At 44.7% G+C, this 16,455-nt stretch overlaps 1 protein-coding gene across 1 annotated transcript in view; it reads left to right on the top strand.

Moving 5' to 3' along the window:
- Window positions 1-16,455, top strand: part of EDC4 (enhancer of mRNA decapping 4) — a 31,697-nt gene that overhangs the window by 1,501 nt on the left and 13,741 nt on the right. The window contains exons 2-17 of the mRNA XM_056500786.1: window positions 2,512-2,668; window positions 3,452-3,563; window positions 4,186-4,285; window positions 5,780-5,969; window positions 6,979-7,126; window positions 7,630-7,734; window positions 8,172-8,281; window positions 8,808-8,891; window positions 9,418-9,513; window positions 10,524-10,626; window positions 11,109-11,289; window positions 12,530-12,602; window positions 13,017-13,108; window positions 13,803-13,999; window positions 14,715-14,803; window positions 15,540-15,693. Coding sequence (XP_056356761.1) covers window positions 2,512-2,668; window positions 3,452-3,563; window positions 4,186-4,285; window positions 5,780-5,969; window positions 6,979-7,126; window positions 7,630-7,734; window positions 8,172-8,281; window positions 8,808-8,891; window positions 9,418-9,513; window positions 10,524-10,626; window positions 11,109-11,289; window positions 12,530-12,602; window positions 13,017-13,108; window positions 13,803-13,999; window positions 14,715-14,803; window positions 15,540-15,693 — 1,991 coding nt within the window. The remainder of the gene's footprint in view (window positions 1-2,511; window positions 2,669-3,451; window positions 3,564-4,185; window positions 4,286-5,779; window positions 5,970-6,978; window positions 7,127-7,629; window positions 7,735-8,171; window positions 8,282-8,807; window positions 8,892-9,417; window positions 9,514-10,523; window positions 10,627-11,108; window positions 11,290-12,529; window positions 12,603-13,016; window positions 13,109-13,802; window positions 14,000-14,714; window positions 14,804-15,539; window positions 15,694-16,455) is intronic.

Here is a 16,455-nt window from a genome sequence, read left to right on the forward strand (position 1 = left end):
ATTATTAAAAGAGTATGGCTTATTTTTTTTCATTCTTCTTTCCTGTTCATCCTCTTTTTCCTTCTCTGTTGACTCTAGTGCACAAGAAGGCATTTGAGAGGAAAAGGAGCAAGTGGGCAGGAAGTTCACAGAAGGAACCTGTGGTGGTTCTCAGCAGAAATCACTGCCTGATTAACAGCAAATAAATTTGAAAAGACTGACGTAAGGGGAGGAAGAGTGCACATGTTAGCTAAAAGTCTCTGAAATTCCTGTTAGGATGGCAGGGGAGAGGAATAGAGGAGCCTTCAAGTTTTGCAGTACCAGGTGCAGGTAGCTGTGAGCAGTGTTGTGTTCTTCTAGATCCTGTCCAGGCAGGTGACAAGAAACACTCCCTGCTCTAAAGAGTTTACAACTGTCACAGTACTTCTTAAATTCTGCTACATTTGCTGATTGTGAAAATGTAATCCTCTACCCAGTCTGTCTCTCACAATTTATCCCAGTTTTGGCAAACTTCATCCAATGCTTCATAGCTGTTGCAGGCTGTGTGTGCCACTGTGCTGTGGAGGAGCATCCCTGCTGTTGGTGGGCAGGATCTTTCAATGCATGCAGAGATCTCTGCTGATAACCTGGCTCACCCTGCTGATGGTGTATCAGGGCATCTCCTGGTGCAGCTGATGGTGGGAGCAGGAGGAGTTCAGTGTCTCAGGTCTGACTGCTCCTGTTCTTTGAAAAGGTAATGAATACAAACACTTTTCTTTCCCTTTGAGGCCTGGATCTACTAGTCTGGCTTAACCTTTTTGTTTAGTTCATGTTCTTACTAAATAGAGCCTCTTCCCTTCTTTCATGCCTCCAGGACTGTGCACAGGCAGCACCTGGGCTTTTCTGGCTTCCATTAACACAAAATGAGCTACACCCATTCCTGAACTTGGGTGTACTGTTGTTGGGCCCATCAGCCTCTGGGGAGTGTTTCCTCCTTCCTTTTTCTCATGGACCAAACATCACTATCCTGCTGTCTGTAAAAGGGCAGCAGTACTTACATGAGACTCTGCTGTGGCTGCAAAAAGGGCAAAGCACGTATCATCTTTCTCTGGGAGACTGGATGCTTTTTCTGTAGGGAATATTTTCCTGCCTTTGGTCACAAAGGATGAAGTGCTGTCAGTGGAAGTAGCTGCAGCTGGACAAACACCCACCATATGCTGTAGGAGTAAGGGGCACATCTTAATGTTGTGACAGCAAGCACAGCACCAATGTGAAGTGGTTACAGGATCACATTCCCTGGCCTGAATTTCCTTGTGCTATGTGAGTGCTGCTGCTTTTTCTTTGCGCAGTGCAGGTGCACTGAGGTGAGTGCCCAAATTGTCCCTGTATTGGAGTACCCTGTCACATTTCTGTGTCCATAATGACTCTTCATAAACAGGCAAGTATAAAATATTCTTCTGGCAAATGAATAGTTGCAGTTGTGTTTTAGGCAGCAGCACTCACCTTGATCTGTTAAAGCCTGTTTGGTAGTGGAAAGCTTGTCTTACTTTGGAAGGATCTGCCTCTTGCCCACAGTTATGTTTAGGTTTGTTACATGTGCCAGTGACAGGGGAGCTTCTGGTCCTGGGAGCAGCCATTTTGCAAGAGCTCAGCAGCAGTTGTTACCTGGCAACAGTATACGAAATTTCGGGTTTCAAAACCAGTGAAAATTCCAAGCGAGGATTCGCTGAGGCAGGCGGCTTTTCCTTGGGTGTGCTGATGTGGGGGTGCAGATGGACAGGCCTTGCTCTCCAGCAGGGGTTGTCAAATATTTGCCTTGCTAGTGAAGAAGAAGAGTCTCCTTCACCCCCTGTTACCTCTGTCCCCTCCTCAAGCCTTCAGAAGGCATGGAAGCCACCAAGCAGCTTGTGCTAGGCCAGATGTGCAAAGTCAGGGCACACACACTCTTCAAAGCACAGCTGGAGCTCTGAACAAATGGCTGCTTTACACAAAATTGGAGTGCTATAAACTTCTATGTGATTGTTCAACTAGGGGAAAAATGTGGGAATCCCATAGGTACAGCTGCAGAGTTTCCTAGCAAAATTAATTAAACACCTGGATTTTGAGGTCAAGTCTCACAGTCGGAAGTGGGTTTTAGAAAGCAACAAATGTATTGTTTCCAGCCAGCCCCAAATGTTGCACTGCTGGGTTAGAAGTGACCTGTCAAAAATCTTCTGGTCTTGCACTTGATTCAGTAAACCTGAATTACCAGCTTAGTCTTTCTGATCTAAGGCTGTTTTCTCCTTGAGCCTGGTAAGTTCCTTTAAACATGTTCTTTGGAATTTCTGTGATCTGCTGGAATGGTTGGTGTAAGAAAAAGCTGTTTCACTCAGATATGTGGAGGTGAATTTCTCATCACATGGAAGGTTGTAGAATACTTTTCCCAACCAGTTCAGTGTATTCTACCTGATAGGCCAATAGAGGCTGACAAAAAGCATCTGGAGTTGGTGTATTTCACACAGTGCTATTTCTTTTAAATGCATGTTGGGCACAGCTGGTTGTGTTTTTCCTCAGGTTCGGTGAATGAGAACCAGAGACCGTCAAATTCCTATAACGGGGACTTGAATGGGCTGCTGGTGCCTGATCCCCTTGGGAGTGGAGATGGACCTGCTTTGGCCAAGCCAGTGCATCGCAGCATCTCTCTAGGAGCCCTCCAGGAAAAACAAGTCATGTAAGTTTTGTCAAAGAAATGCTGAGAGTGAATAGAAAACAGCTCAGATTCGGTTCACTTGAGCGTGGACATGCATACTGGGAGTGTGACCATGGGTTTTATCTTCAGGTGGCAGTTGTGAGCCAGTGCTCTTGGTTAGAGTTTTGTAGCTTTTGTGAGGCTGCATGGAGATTGCAGATATTCTTCAGTTCCTGAGCTGCAAGAGTGGCAGAGTTGTTCAGAGAAGGGGAACAGGACTGTACGTGGTGAAAATTGCAGGTCAGCATGAATATAAATCATGAGGGTTTTGGTTGAAACTTGTGGTTCCCCTGTAGATGTCTAGCAGGACTCCTTCAGGGACCCAAGTCACCTGAGGTGTTGCAGAGCCCATGGAAGTCACTTTTGCTTGGGTTCTCTGGCCATAGTTTTGAAAGAGGATGTCATCATAACCACAAGCAGTGTGCAGTGTTCTGTTGATAAGGGAGGTTCAGCTGGTTGGTTTTGGTCTCTTCGCACCTTCCAGTGTTGGGGACTTGAATCAAAGGTAGGTCTGTACTCAAGTCAAATGAACTGGAGGTTTTTAGGCTGAACAAAGCATGTGTTTGAGTCTCTCAAACCTGTGACGCATAAGAAACGGAGGCTCAGCTGAGAGGAGTTTCTGTCTTCAGTTGTTCAGCTCAAGCTCTTAGATGCACAAATCCTGCTGTGTTGCTGTTAGAATTATTAATTTAACATGAAGTGTTAAATATTCTGTTCCTGTGAGTCCTGTCTGATTTTTTTCCCCCTCTTTGTTTTTTTTTAAAGCTGCCTTTCTGGTGACGACAGCTCCACATGCTTAGTGATATCAGCAAAAGATGTGGAGATAGTGGCCAGCAGTGATTCCAGTATCACCAGTAAGGCCAGAGGGAGTAACAAGGTAAGGAGCAAGAGAAAGCATGGTCTGTCTCTTTTTTAGTCACATCAGCTCATGCTTGAATATTTTTAAACAGAAATAAATACCTCCTTTCTTATGTCATAGGAGTTTGTCAAAGAGTTTAACAAGGAGAAAAAAGTTGGATCAGTATCTTGTAACTGATTGTTTCTGTTATTCCAGAATCTGGCCAGGTTATCCTCTAATTTTCAGAAGTCCATGATCTAACCTGTAGGTTCCTGGGAGTGTCCTTTCTCCACAAACAAAATTTTTCTGCTGATTGTTTCCTCCCTGGACCCTGAAGGGAGGTTTCCCTGGCTGTTTCGCTGGCATCAGTCCTGCTGAGGGCTCTGGCCAGCAGGTCAAGCTGCAAGAATCACTGTGCTGAAATTAGAGCTGGTGCTGAGCAGAGAACTAAGCCATGCTCAGAGCAAATGCTGATGATTAGGAGAGAGACCTCTGGTCATGATCTGCTCAGCCCGTTTCCACTTTGTTCCTTAATTTTCCATTTTGTGTTTTTCCATTTTCCATTCCAGTTTGTTCTAGTGTGCAGTGAACTAAGAGACCACGAAGATGGAAAAGATAATTCCAGACATTTCTCATGTTTTGTTTTCTTTCTCCTGAACAGGTGAAAATACAGCCCGTTGCTAGATATGACTGGGAGCAGAAATACTATTATGGCAATCTGATAGCTGTTTCAAACTCTTACCTGGCTTATGCCATTAGAGGTGAGATACCTTCTTGTTTTAGATGTGATTTATATTCTTTTGCTCTGTGTATCATTAAGGAAGGCAGAGTTTACATCAGAACAATATAACTGGCACTAATTGAAACATACCTTGCAATACCCAGATGAGAGTGCTGTTGTAGAGAGAATATAAGCAACAGTGGAGAGAAGAGTTTGTTATGTGGGAGAGTTAGACATAAAAAAGAAGGACTCAGTGGGGATGTAGGAAAAGTTGAAGGAGTACTTTGCTTTTACTGGAGAGCTGATGTTCAGATTCTTCCTCTAATTAAATATTTCTACAGCAAACAAGCTGCTCTGCATCTAAGCACAGAAAAAGTCCCATGGTAATTTGAGCAGATAAGTGTTTATGATGGATTTGCTTGCATAAATTTAGAGTTGAGTTTAAGGCTAGATTTTGAGGATCCAAAGAGCAGTGCAGATGCAGTGTCTTGTGTAATAGAAAGAGGAAAGCAGAACAGCACAGGGAAAGATTGTTTCACAGCTAATGAGAAAGAAAGTGACAGGATGAGAGGAAACAGTCCCAAGTTGTGCTAGGGAAGGTTTAAATTAGATATTAGGAAAAATTTTTTTCATGGAATGTGTTCTAAAACATTGGCACTGCCCTGCCCAGGGAAGTGGTGAAGTCATCATTCCTGGAAGTGTTCAAAAAACATGTAGATATGGCACACTTGAGGACATGGTTTAGTGGTGAACATGAGGGTTGTGCTGGTTGGACTTGATGATCTTGAAGGTATTTTCCAACCTTAAGAGTTCTATGAAATGAACACTTAGTTATCTACAGTGTCTCGTTCTGCTCTCATAGAAACACAGTGTGTGTCTCTCTGTTCTTAGTCCTCGCACCTGTTTGTCTGGTCTTTTATGAAATCTACTACTCTGCTCTTGTGTTTTTCCTTGCTGAGGTTATTTTAGAGTAGCTTAAGGATGCCTCACCCTTTTTAAAAATATTTTACAAGCTTGGGTGCAGTAACACTGGGAAGCTGAGTGGTTTGCTAGGGCTGATGTGGGCATCAGGAAGTGGAAACACCATGATCTCTGTAAGACTGCCTGCTTTGTAGTGGTTGGTGTCTGTCTGAAGTGGGGAACCTGGAAACTTTGCTTCGTGTGCACATGTTCTGAAGCATCTTCTTTTCAGTCATACAAGCCAAAAAGCAGTGCTTTTTGCAGGTTGAGTGTTCATGCCTTTTGCTTCCCCTTATGGAACATGTATGCGAACTGTCTGCCTCTCAGTGACTCCTTTTCTCCAGTAACTGAAAATTAAATTGAAAATAAAATTAATTCACTGTCACTGGAGGCCAGCCTTGGAAGTGTGGAGAGCTCAGGATGAAGGTTTAGGCCTGGCATGTAATTGCAGCATCTTTAATGAGGATCATCCTGGGAGTTACGAGAAGTTTATGGGAGTTGGGGGAGGTTTATGAGAATTATGCAGAGAAACCACGGACATAAATGGTGATTTCTCCCTCTGTCTGTCTCACAGCTGCCAGCAATGGCTCTGCTATGGTGCGGGTGTTGAGTGTCAGCACTGCTGAACGGACCTTGCTGAAGGGATTCACAGGAGGCGTGGCAGACCTGGCCTTTGCTCACCTCAACTCCAACCAGCTGGCCTGCCTGGACGAGGCTGGCAACCTTTTTGTCTGGCGCCTGGCCATGGATAAAGAAAAAATCCAGTATCTTGTCCAAATACACGTCCTGTCAGTCTCTGTGTAATGATTAGATGTGAATGCAGCCTCAACGTTGCCATTTAATTGTGGAGCCTTTGCAGAATAGCAGCTTGCAGGGTAGTTATGCCCCTTCCAGAATATCAAATCAGTCAACATTTACCTGCATTCAGCACAATCATTACTTGATATTGCATTGTTTGAAATTCTAGGAGCACCTCTCTGCTCCTGGTCCAGCAACGTAGACAGTGAGAAGTGTCAGTCTGTACCAGCTGGCCTTGGGCATGGACAGTGTCACCTCAGGTGTGTGACAGAGATTTGTCTTGTCTGCTTCTAGCTCTTTTCCTCAGTTACTTCTCTGGGGAGGAGGATGTAATACTTCCAGTCCACTCACTATCTTCCTTCCAAACCTGTCATCCTTTTGGTGGCCCTGAAATTTATTTTCAGTGTTCATTACCCTAAATATTTTCCTTTTAATTGCTAGGAGTGATTGCTCAGTGCTTCTGGGAAACGTGTGAGGTATGTCACCTCAGAGTGTAGCTTTTTAATTTTAATTGTGTATCATCATTTCAAAAGCAACTGGAGCAAAGGTGGTGGTAGTTGTTGAAGCCCTGATTTGTAGTGGTGCACTCGAGCACTCAGCTGGTGGCAATGTGGTAGCTCTCGTGTCTTTCTCTGGTAGTGTTGCAATGCAAACAAATCATTTAATCATTAGCTGTCACATGAATTGCACATTCAGATGTGGCTGTGTGCCCCTGTTGTGTTTATCCTGTCACTGCAGCCTGCAAGAGAAAATTGTGAGAACCTATGAACTTGTGTAAACTGAAGCTCTTCTGTCAGTGAAGAAACTAGCTTGATGCTTTCTCAGCAGAATCCCTTTACCTGCTTGCTTTTTAATCAATGACCCAAAAACCCCTGAGATTTAACAGTATTTAAACAGCAGACTAAGCCTGAACAGGTTATTGCTGGGCATTAGTAACAGAGCCAGAATGTTACATTGCTTAACCCTGGTGATCAGAGAGGAGATCTTGGTTAACATCAAGCGACCTGACAACACCCCACTGAACACCTTCCGAAGAATCATCTGGTGCCCTTTCATCCCGGACGATAACGAGGAGAACGGGGAGGAGGGCAGTCAGACGTTGGCATTGCTGCATGAGGACAGGGTAAGGAAACTCTGCTTTGGAAATGCTGTCCTGATTTATCATTGGAAGGAGAAAATTTAATGCAGGAAAGAGCTCAGTTTACAGTGGAGTTGTAAAGGCTCCTGTCTAGTCCATGTTGGGGATTCTTCTGTAAGATGTTGGATTCCTCTCTTCTCAGGAGAGAGAATTCTCTGAGCCTCAGGAGGATGGAAAGGGAACTTCTGTTCACGATCAAATACCAAAGACCACTTGAAACAGACACATCACTTGTGTGTTGAGGTTGAGCCAGTGTTTGAGGGAGGGGCTTGGTGGGCAGCAGCCCAAATGCCAAGAGCAATTCCCTGTGTTATGTACAGTGCTAGGAAAGCATCTAATGGCCAGATTGGGTGGAAATGGGAAGGTTTATATCACACACTTGCCATTGGGCTGGTGTGTCAGGCCATAAGATAAGGATCTAGGAAGTTCTCTGGCTCAAACCAGTAGTTATAAAAGTAAACCTGTGTGCCTGCATGTTTGTTTTCTAGGCAGAAGTGTGGGATTTGGACATCATCCGAACCAACAACAGCTCCTGGCCAGTGGAAGTGCCTGATATCAAAGAAGGTTTCATTGTGGTGAAAGGCCACAGCACGGTACAAACCTGGGGTTTTCTGTTTTCTTTGGGTTATAGTGTCTCAGGAGCTGCACTTCTTAGGACAGTTGGCTAGAAAAAAAAAGCAGTGAGGCAATTATAATTGTGAAAAGTCAGAAGATCCTAAACCAAAATAAGCTCTATTCATAACGTGAATAACAGTAAGAGCAGTGGCAACAGAATCCATTGTACTTGAATTTCTTGTCTGGAAAAGGTGATGGTTTATTATTACCAAGAAAGAGGGTGCCTGTCAATTGTTATGTGAAGGGTTAAAAGTCTTAATGTTAGAAGCTACCAGTTTCTGTTAGAAATCACTCTGGCCTTCTCTACTATCAGATTGTTAGTCAAATTCTTGCTTAAAGATAGAGCTTTTTCTCCTTGTAAAATAAGAAAAGCTATAAAATTACTCTTCTGTGTCTCTTTTCCCCCTCTGTGTAGTGCCTGAGTGAGGGAGCACTTTCTCCAGATGGAACTGTGTTGGCCACAGCAAGCCATGATGGTTTTGTAAAATTCTGGCAGATCTATATTGAGGGACAAGATGAGCCAAGGTAACTGGAGAATTGGAAAATGAAGGGTCTTGGAACAGAGAGCAGCATTTTCTGCAGGAGAATTTCCTTGATACAGAATCATTTGTGATGGTCATTCTCGGGACATTATAAAAATATAGCATAAGTGTTTGTAATTTGTTGCTGAAAAATTGCATCACTGAATATCATAGGCTTATGGCACAAGCAGAGAGCTGTGTCTGGAAACAGGAGTTCTGTGCTTGGCACAAGCTGTAGTCAAACTCTTTTGCACTGTCCACGTAAATGCAGGAACCTGCTCTGAGCTGTTCTTCTCAATGTTGACTTCTTTTTGCATTGTATTTTTGTTAAGACACCAGACCAAATGGCAACATGGGATTTTATTTATTTATTAATAACAGTATTTGTCTGTGTGATCTCCTGACTTGTAAAGAGCTACAAGTCAGTAATGCTTTGTAGCTTCTGGACAAGGAGTTGTGTGTTCACTGTCAGCATCCTCCTCATTTTCCCCTCCCTTCACACTTGGATGTTTTCTCTGATTTATTCCCAGATGTCTTCATGAATGGAAACCCCATGATGGTAGACCTCTTTCCTGCCTGCTCTTTTGTGACAACCATAAAAAGCAAGACCCAGAGTAAGTCCCCAGTCCTGTGCTTGAAGTATTAAAGTTCAGCATTGTTTTCTAACTCTGACTTGCCCTGAAAGTTCCTTGTAACTGAATCATACTTTAAAAATTTAGCTTTGTAGGAGGAACAAGTACTGTCATCTTTGTAGTCAGTTTTCTGGTGATGGAGAAATAAATAGGACTCTGAAGCACAACCTAAAGTGACCTTAATCATAGTGCCAAATCCATGAAAGTAATGAGAGCTCTAGATTGAGGAGTCCACATAGGTTTGTGGTATGGTCAGTCTTAAATGGCCTGTTCTCCAAATTTCTACTGATATTGCTGAAAATACAGCTTTTATTGTTCTTGTTTCTTCAGTCAGTTGTGGCCTTAGGGTTTCTAAGGGGTGTAGTGGTTTCTAGTGTGCCTCAGAGCAGAATTTTTCTGGGAACTTTAAGCCACGGCTGGGCAAAATCAGCCATGGGCAGCTTGTGAGGAGCTTTTCTGGGAAGGACCAGATCTTTTTTAAGAGAATTTGGATCTGTTGTGCCTACAGAGTTCCCTTCTGGAGGTTTCTCATCACAGGAGCTGATCAGAACAGAGAACTGAAGATGTGGTGCACGGTGTCTTGGACCTGTTTGCAGACTGTTCGGTACGTGTTGGTGGACACCCCTGAAGGGTGGGATTTAGGTGTACTGGATTTGCAAAGGTGATCCCTCATGTCCAATGGATTCTACTCCAGCCCAAATTTGAGCCTACTCCTTTGCCATTCCAACCTGCCATTGGAAGCTTTCAGCTATGGCAGACTGTCAGGTCAAGCTGTCAGCTTTGGCAAGGCCAGGGAAGTTTATACTTTTATTATTTATGTTACCAAGATCTGTTATTTTGCCTTGTTCTTTAAAGCATAGAATAGCTGTAGCATGAGGAGAGGTTGCACAACAAAACTGTACACCTTGAATGTTTTTACCTCTAGAAATTTTAGATATTCAATAACCAATATAGGATATTTTCCTATTAGTACTTTTTCTGTTTAAATTATGAGAAACTGCTATGTTGATAGAGCTTAAGAAATTATCCAAGACTTAAATGTTGAGCCATGTAAGTCCAGAAATTCAAACTGTGCTTTAGTCCATCCCTTGACTCAACTTAGGTTCCCTGATTTTGTTTTTCTGATGGTGGATCATGGCCTCTCATCACACACATGCTTAAGGCCACTTTGGATTTTCTCTCTTTAAGTGAGATTATGACATAGAGCCATTGCTGGTTTTTCCACTTCACGCTACAGAAGGTCCAAAACTTGTGGAACTTGTTATTTTATTTGGTGGACTTTTGGTTTTAAATCTGTAGCATTGACTCTTGTATTCCTATGGATGTGGAACGTGTTGAACATGTTGAGTAATGACAGTGTCACCTTTCATTTCAGTGTTCAGAATCCATAACTGGATCCTGTTGTGCCATCTCCCAGCTTCTTTCTTAGCTGATGTCAGCACTGATTTCAGCAAAGGTGTTTGTGTTCTAGTGGGTGGTTGCACTGTAATAGGGTTGTAAACTTCTCAAGGTTCTGTGGGTGTTTTGGTAATTAGTGCAGTTTCATAACAATCATGCTGGTTGGACTAATCTACCTTGCTGTCTGCACCCCCTCCCTCTTATTTGTATATGTAGCTTTTCTCCTGACATCTTCAGCTCCATGAGTATTCTTCCCAGCCTCAAAGTCTGCCTGGACCTCTCCGCTGAATATCTGATACTGAGTGATGTGCAGAGGAAGGTAAGTGGTTCATTTTATTGCTGCCTGTGGGAAATGGTGACTGAAGCAGAATTGGCCTTGTGTGTGGCTGGTTCTGCTGCCTAGGTCTGAGATTTACATGTTAGTAGATAAAAATGCAGAAGTTGACTCAGCAATTTCACTGTTAGATGAAAAAAGGTAGCAATTCATCTGAGTAATCCTGAGGAGCCTTAAGGATGTTTCTCACTCTCTGTAAAGCTCTCATTTGGAGATACTTGGAGATACTACCTAGCACAGCAGGACTGAGTTCTTGATCAACATTGACTTGCCTAAGAATGTGCTGCTTGTGCTTCCCTTGAATGTTCCATTTCAGATTTCAAGATCCAGGCTTTATTCCTCACGTTATTTCCCTTGTTCCAAATCTGGTTTGGAACACATCTGTTTTGGATGCTCAGCTCTGTAGTCCTCACACATGTGCACAGTCTACTCTGAAAGCTCTGATTTGCCATTTCTGATTCTTCCAGGTCTTGTATGTGATGGAGTTGATGCAGAACCAAGAGGAGGGCAAGGCTTACTTCAGCTCCATCTCAGAGTTCCTCCTTACCCACCCAGTGCTGAGCTTTGGCATCCAGGCCGTGAGCCGCTGCCGGCTGAGGCACACCGAGGTGCTCCCAGCAGAAGAGGAAAATGACACCTTGAGTGTAGGTAGGTGACAAAATTTGGTCAGGATTTCTTTCCTGGCTGGTTCTGACTTTCTTGTGAAAGGCTGGTCACTTTTCCAAAATAACAAGACAAGAGGAAACAGCCTCAGGTTGCATCCAATGAGGTTTAGATTGGGTGTTAGGAAAAATTTCTTCACCAGGCTTAAGCTGGGCTGTCAAGCATTGGAACACAGGATTCAGGGTGTGGCCTGGTCACTGCCCTGGTCCTGCTGATCACAGTTGCTGAAACAGGCCAGGATGCCAATGGCCTTCTTAGCCGCCTGGGCACATGCTATCTCATTTTAAGCTACTCACAACCAGCACCCACAGGCCCTTTCCCACTGGGCAGCTTTGCAGCCACTCTGCTCAGCCCGTGGTGCTGCAGGGGTTGTTGTGACCCAAGCACCGACCTGGCACTTGGACTTGTTGAACATCACACAGCTGGCCTAAGCCCATTAATGCAGCCTGTCCAGACCCCTCTGTAGGCCCTTTCTCCCTTCCAGCAGATCAACCAACTGCCTAACGTGGTGCACAGCATCCTCAGCCAGTCAAAGGAGAGGACTGTCTTGCTCTGCTCTGCAGTGGTGTGGCCTTGAGTCCTATGTGCAGTTTTGGACACAATATAAAAAAGACACTAAGCTAAGAGATTGTCCAAAGGAGGGCCATGAGGATGGTAAAGGGGAGGCTGTATGGAGAGTGGCTGAGGTCACTTGGTCTGTTCAGCCTGGAGTAGAGAAGATTGAGGAAAGACCTCATTGCAGTTTTCCAGCATCCTCATGAGGGGCAGGCACTGATCTTTTTAATCTCATGACCCATGACAGGACTCAAGGAAATGGCATGAAGCTGAGTCAGTGGAAGTTTATGGATATCAGGAAAAAGTTTTTCATCCAGAGGGTGGTTTGGCACAGGAACAGACGCCCTGGGACAGTAGTACTGTCTGCAGTACAGAAGCATTTGGACAATTCTTCCAGACACATGCAGTGATTCTTGAGGTGTTCTGTGCTAGGCCAGGGGTTGGACTCAATGATCCTCATGGGTTCTCACCAGCTCAGGATATTCTGTGATTCTGTGAAGCTGTCTGCAAGCTCACTGAGAGTGCTCTTGATCCCCTCATCCAGATCATTGATAAAGAGAATCTGTATCATGCTCGTTCTTTGCTGTCAGTTCATCCTGCTGTGACTTTTTGTAGTACTTTATGTGTGGTTTCCATGCAACTTCATATTTTACCTTTGTCTCCCTTCCAGAAGGTACTCAGGGCTCTGGGGCTGTTGAATCAGCAGCAGGTGTGCTGATAAAACTCTTCTGTGTTCACACCAAGTGAGTATGTGTGTGCAGCTATCTGTGGTTGTCCTAACCTTGCACTGACCTGTAGAAATTTAACTTAAATTCTTTTGCTCATAACAAAAGCTACTTGGTCCTATAGAAATTCCTGGCTGTGTATGGCCTTACTAGGAGGTAGCCCTGAACAGTGTGACAAACTTTTATTTCCATGGCCATGACTGATTCAAGAATTTTGCTCACACACAGGTGCTGGGAATATCCTGGGTGGCAGAACTTGGTGACAGGGCTGAGTGAGGATCAGCTTCTGTTGTTTTTGTGACAGGCAGAAAACACTGAAGCATTTTTCCAAGTGAATTAATTCAGTGAAGAGAAATCTTCTGAGCCTTAATGATGCCTTAAGTCTTCTCTTGGTGGTTCTTAAGCTGATCAGAGATGCTTGTTTCTTTCTAGGGCCCTACAGGATGTGCAGATTAGATTCCAGCCTCTTCATAGCCCTGACACAAGTGCTTCCATGCCTTCCCATAGCTCTCATGAGGAGTTTGGTGAGCATGTGTGTTAAACTGGTCTTCAATATTGCTGAGCCTTTAGAACTTATTGGTGGGAAGAGCAGGAGGGTGGTGGTTTTTTTTTTTTTGGTTTTTTTTTTTTTGGTTTTTTTTTTTTATTGGGTATCTCTTTGTACTGGAGTGGTGTCATTGCATAAAGGGTTCTGAATAGGGAGTAGCAGTGAAGCAGGAAGCTGGTTAGACCCTGATTGTGAGTATGGAGTTTGGGATGTGTTAGGCCAGGAGTGCTAATGCTTTGTGCATGCTTGAGTTCACCTTCCTGGGTGAATTGGCACTTGTGAAAGAAATTTGAAGTTTGTCTCTTGTCAGGTGGAAGAGATCAGAGTGACAGCAGAGCTGTGGGAGTAGAGGGGCCTGGGCTGTCTGTGATGAGCTCTTTCAGCTCATTCACCATTCTGGGATATGGCAGTTCAACTGGCCTTGCTTTTAGGGAAGAAAGGAAGTTTGGACATTTTATTGTCAAAGCCTGATAAAATCCAGTCTGGCATACAAAGAGAAAGCATAACACAGGATTTGCTTTGCTTTAAGCTCTGACTGGAATGTTGCAGGGTTTTTGCTGCTTCTTTTTGGAATCAAGCATGGCATGCAGTGGCATAGGTTCATACTTCATGGAATTAGTGCTTTGGTTTTGGAGGGAGGTTCCAAACTGATTTGTACCTGTCCCTTGAAGCCTTTCCAGACCACATGGCTGATATGAGCACAGAGGGGCTGGGGTCTGAGAAGGAGTCTGTGCACGGCTCGCAGCCAGACCTGCGGCGCATCGCTGACCTGCCTGTGCCAGCAGACTTCCTCTCCCTCTCCAGTGACGCCAAACCCAAGCTGATGACTCCAGATGCATTCATGACACCAAGTACTTCTCTTCAACAGGTAAGCAGAGATCAGCACTGTTATGGTGATGCAAGGGATGGGGGTGGATTTGGGCACTTTTGGACGTGCTTTCCAGCTGTAATGACTGTGATGAGCTCTGCTAGCTGAATGCAGAGCACACAGGAAACTCTGCATGTAACCAGGCTGAGCAGAGACCTGTTGGCACATCTAAAATGCTAAACTGGCCTAAGCTTGTGTTGTAAGTGCTGTGTTTAACTGCAAAACCACTGATGTGTTTTGTAGAAACAAAAATTTACTAAGTATCTGTATCTAAGCTGGGAGACTGCTCCTACTGATTTACACTTGTTGTTTGGGGTTATGATGTAACTGTAATGGAAGAAAATATGCCACCTTTGCACATCCTGTATGATGGGCTCTTGTGGGAATGCAGATCTGAAATGACCAGGTAGATAGATGGGACTGTTCAGACTCGTGAGACTCCACTGGAGTACCCCACTCTCTGCCATAAGCCCTCTGCCTCTGCACTGGTGAGGTCACTCTGGGGACAGCAGTTCCTCAGTAAAAGCAGCCATATGATGAGGATGTTTTGGTACTTGCTTTTGACTAGCATCTGAGCACCTTAGTGGAGTAACCCAACCTATGGGGGTGTTTTCTATTCCCTCTTCACCAAAGACTCTCTAGGAGTCTTTCTTTCTCAAGTGGAGTTGTGTTGTTGCCCTCTGTGCCATCCTGACTGCTGAGTGTTTCCTTACAGATCGCTGTCTCTCCAGGCAGCAGTGTCAGTTCCCTGACTGCAGTCACAGCCATGAGCAGCACTTCTGTCACAGATGCCTCTCTGCCCAGGTAAATAGCACATGAGTTAAATAATACATCTGCAGCTGAACTGACACAGACCTTTGGGTTAGAAGAGCTGTAGCATGTCTTGTAGGAGAGGAGATTGTAACCAGAGTTCAAAACTGGCCTAAGTCCCAGCATCCCTGTATAGGCAGCAGTCTGCATCCCTAATGCAGCTTGGAACATGCCTGTTGTCACCTAGGGGCCAACAAGAGTGTTTTATGTGTGCCTCATAGGGATCCTGTTATTGCAGCTCAGTTTTGTTGCTCTGCATGCTTTTCCCAAAGGGCCACTGTTGTTTACAGGTAAGAGAACACTGCAGCCACCAAGGACAGGGAGAGAATTAGGACTGGTAGGAAAATCTTAGTGTGACAGTGGGTTGGACTGCATATCAGCTGAGAGCTTCACTTCTGGGGGCTGGGAAAAGGAGGGAGAATATTCATAATGTCCTGTTTCTCCCTGTACTCTGTGCAGTGAGCACTGGACATACAACTGGTCCCTTCTCTCACTGACCCGTCGAATTCTAAAAGACTATAATGCCCCTTTTTTTTCTTTCTTGTTGTTTCCACTTGGTATCTCTCTGAGCTGTATAGGGATTTGGAGATGCTCATTGACAGGGAGTAACTCACCAGGAGGAGCAAAGGCTCCTGCTCTGACCTTTGTACCCCATCTCCTCACCTGGAGTGTTTGATGCAGATCAATAATTTCTTTGGGCTGTTTGATTTGCTGGTGTCTATTTCTGCAGAGCATCAGAAGACTTGACTGTGAGCCCCAAGATGCAGCTGGACACCAGCCTCACGCTGAGCAGCAGCAGCAGCAGTCTCCAGACCAGTCCTAGGAGCCACTCTGTTCTTATCCCAGGCCTCCCTGACAAGCTAACACCAAAGGCACCTGTTCCAGTAAGACTCCAAATGCTGCTTCTTTCCTTCTCATGGGCCAAGGAACCTCTCTGTGGCCTGTACAAGCTGAAATTGTTCAACCTGGAGGGCAAACGGCTCTGAGGAGTGGAGTGGCCTTGCAGTGTTTAGAAGAGATAAAAGTGACTCTTTACATGGGCAGACAAGGGTAGGGCATGGGAGAATGATTTTAAACTAGAAGAGGGGAAGTTTAGGTTAGGTGTTAGGAGGAAATCCTTTTTTTGGGGGGTGGTAAGGCACTGGCAGAGACTCCCAGGAAAGTTGTGGCTGCCCCATCCCTGGAAGTGTTCACGGCCAGGTGGGATGGGGCTTTGAGCAACCTGGTCTAGTGGCAGGTGTCCCTACCCATGGCAGTGGAGTTGGAGCAAGATGAGCTTTAAGGTCCTTTTCAACCCAAACCTTTCTAGGATTCTATAAAATTACACTTGGATGTTAACAGGGACAGTGTGTGCCCTCTAGAAAACACAGCTGCTGGCACAGATGTGCAGCCCAGTTTACTCAGCCACGTTGATGGAGCTTGTCCATGTATAGAACAGCATGTCTCTGAAAACCAGAGACAGCTCCAGCTTGTGCTGTCACTGTCCCAGTGGCTGGACGTGGTCAGCTTTTGTCTTAAGAGACAGTTCTACCTGGAAAGGTTTATTCCTGCTTGTTGGTCTGATGAGTCTGGAATTGTGATTTCCTATCCCTAAATTTTTATTTCCAGGTGTTGTGTAAAGCAGATAATGACCAAAGCTTGAAATT

Source organism: Oenanthe melanoleuca, chromosome 11, assembly GCF_029582105.1.
Source record: "Oenanthe melanoleuca isolate GR-GAL-2019-014 chromosome 11, OMel1.0, whole genome shotgun sequence".
Lineage (NCBI taxonomy): Eukaryota > Metazoa > Chordata > Aves > Passeriformes > Muscicapidae > Oenanthe > Oenanthe melanoleuca.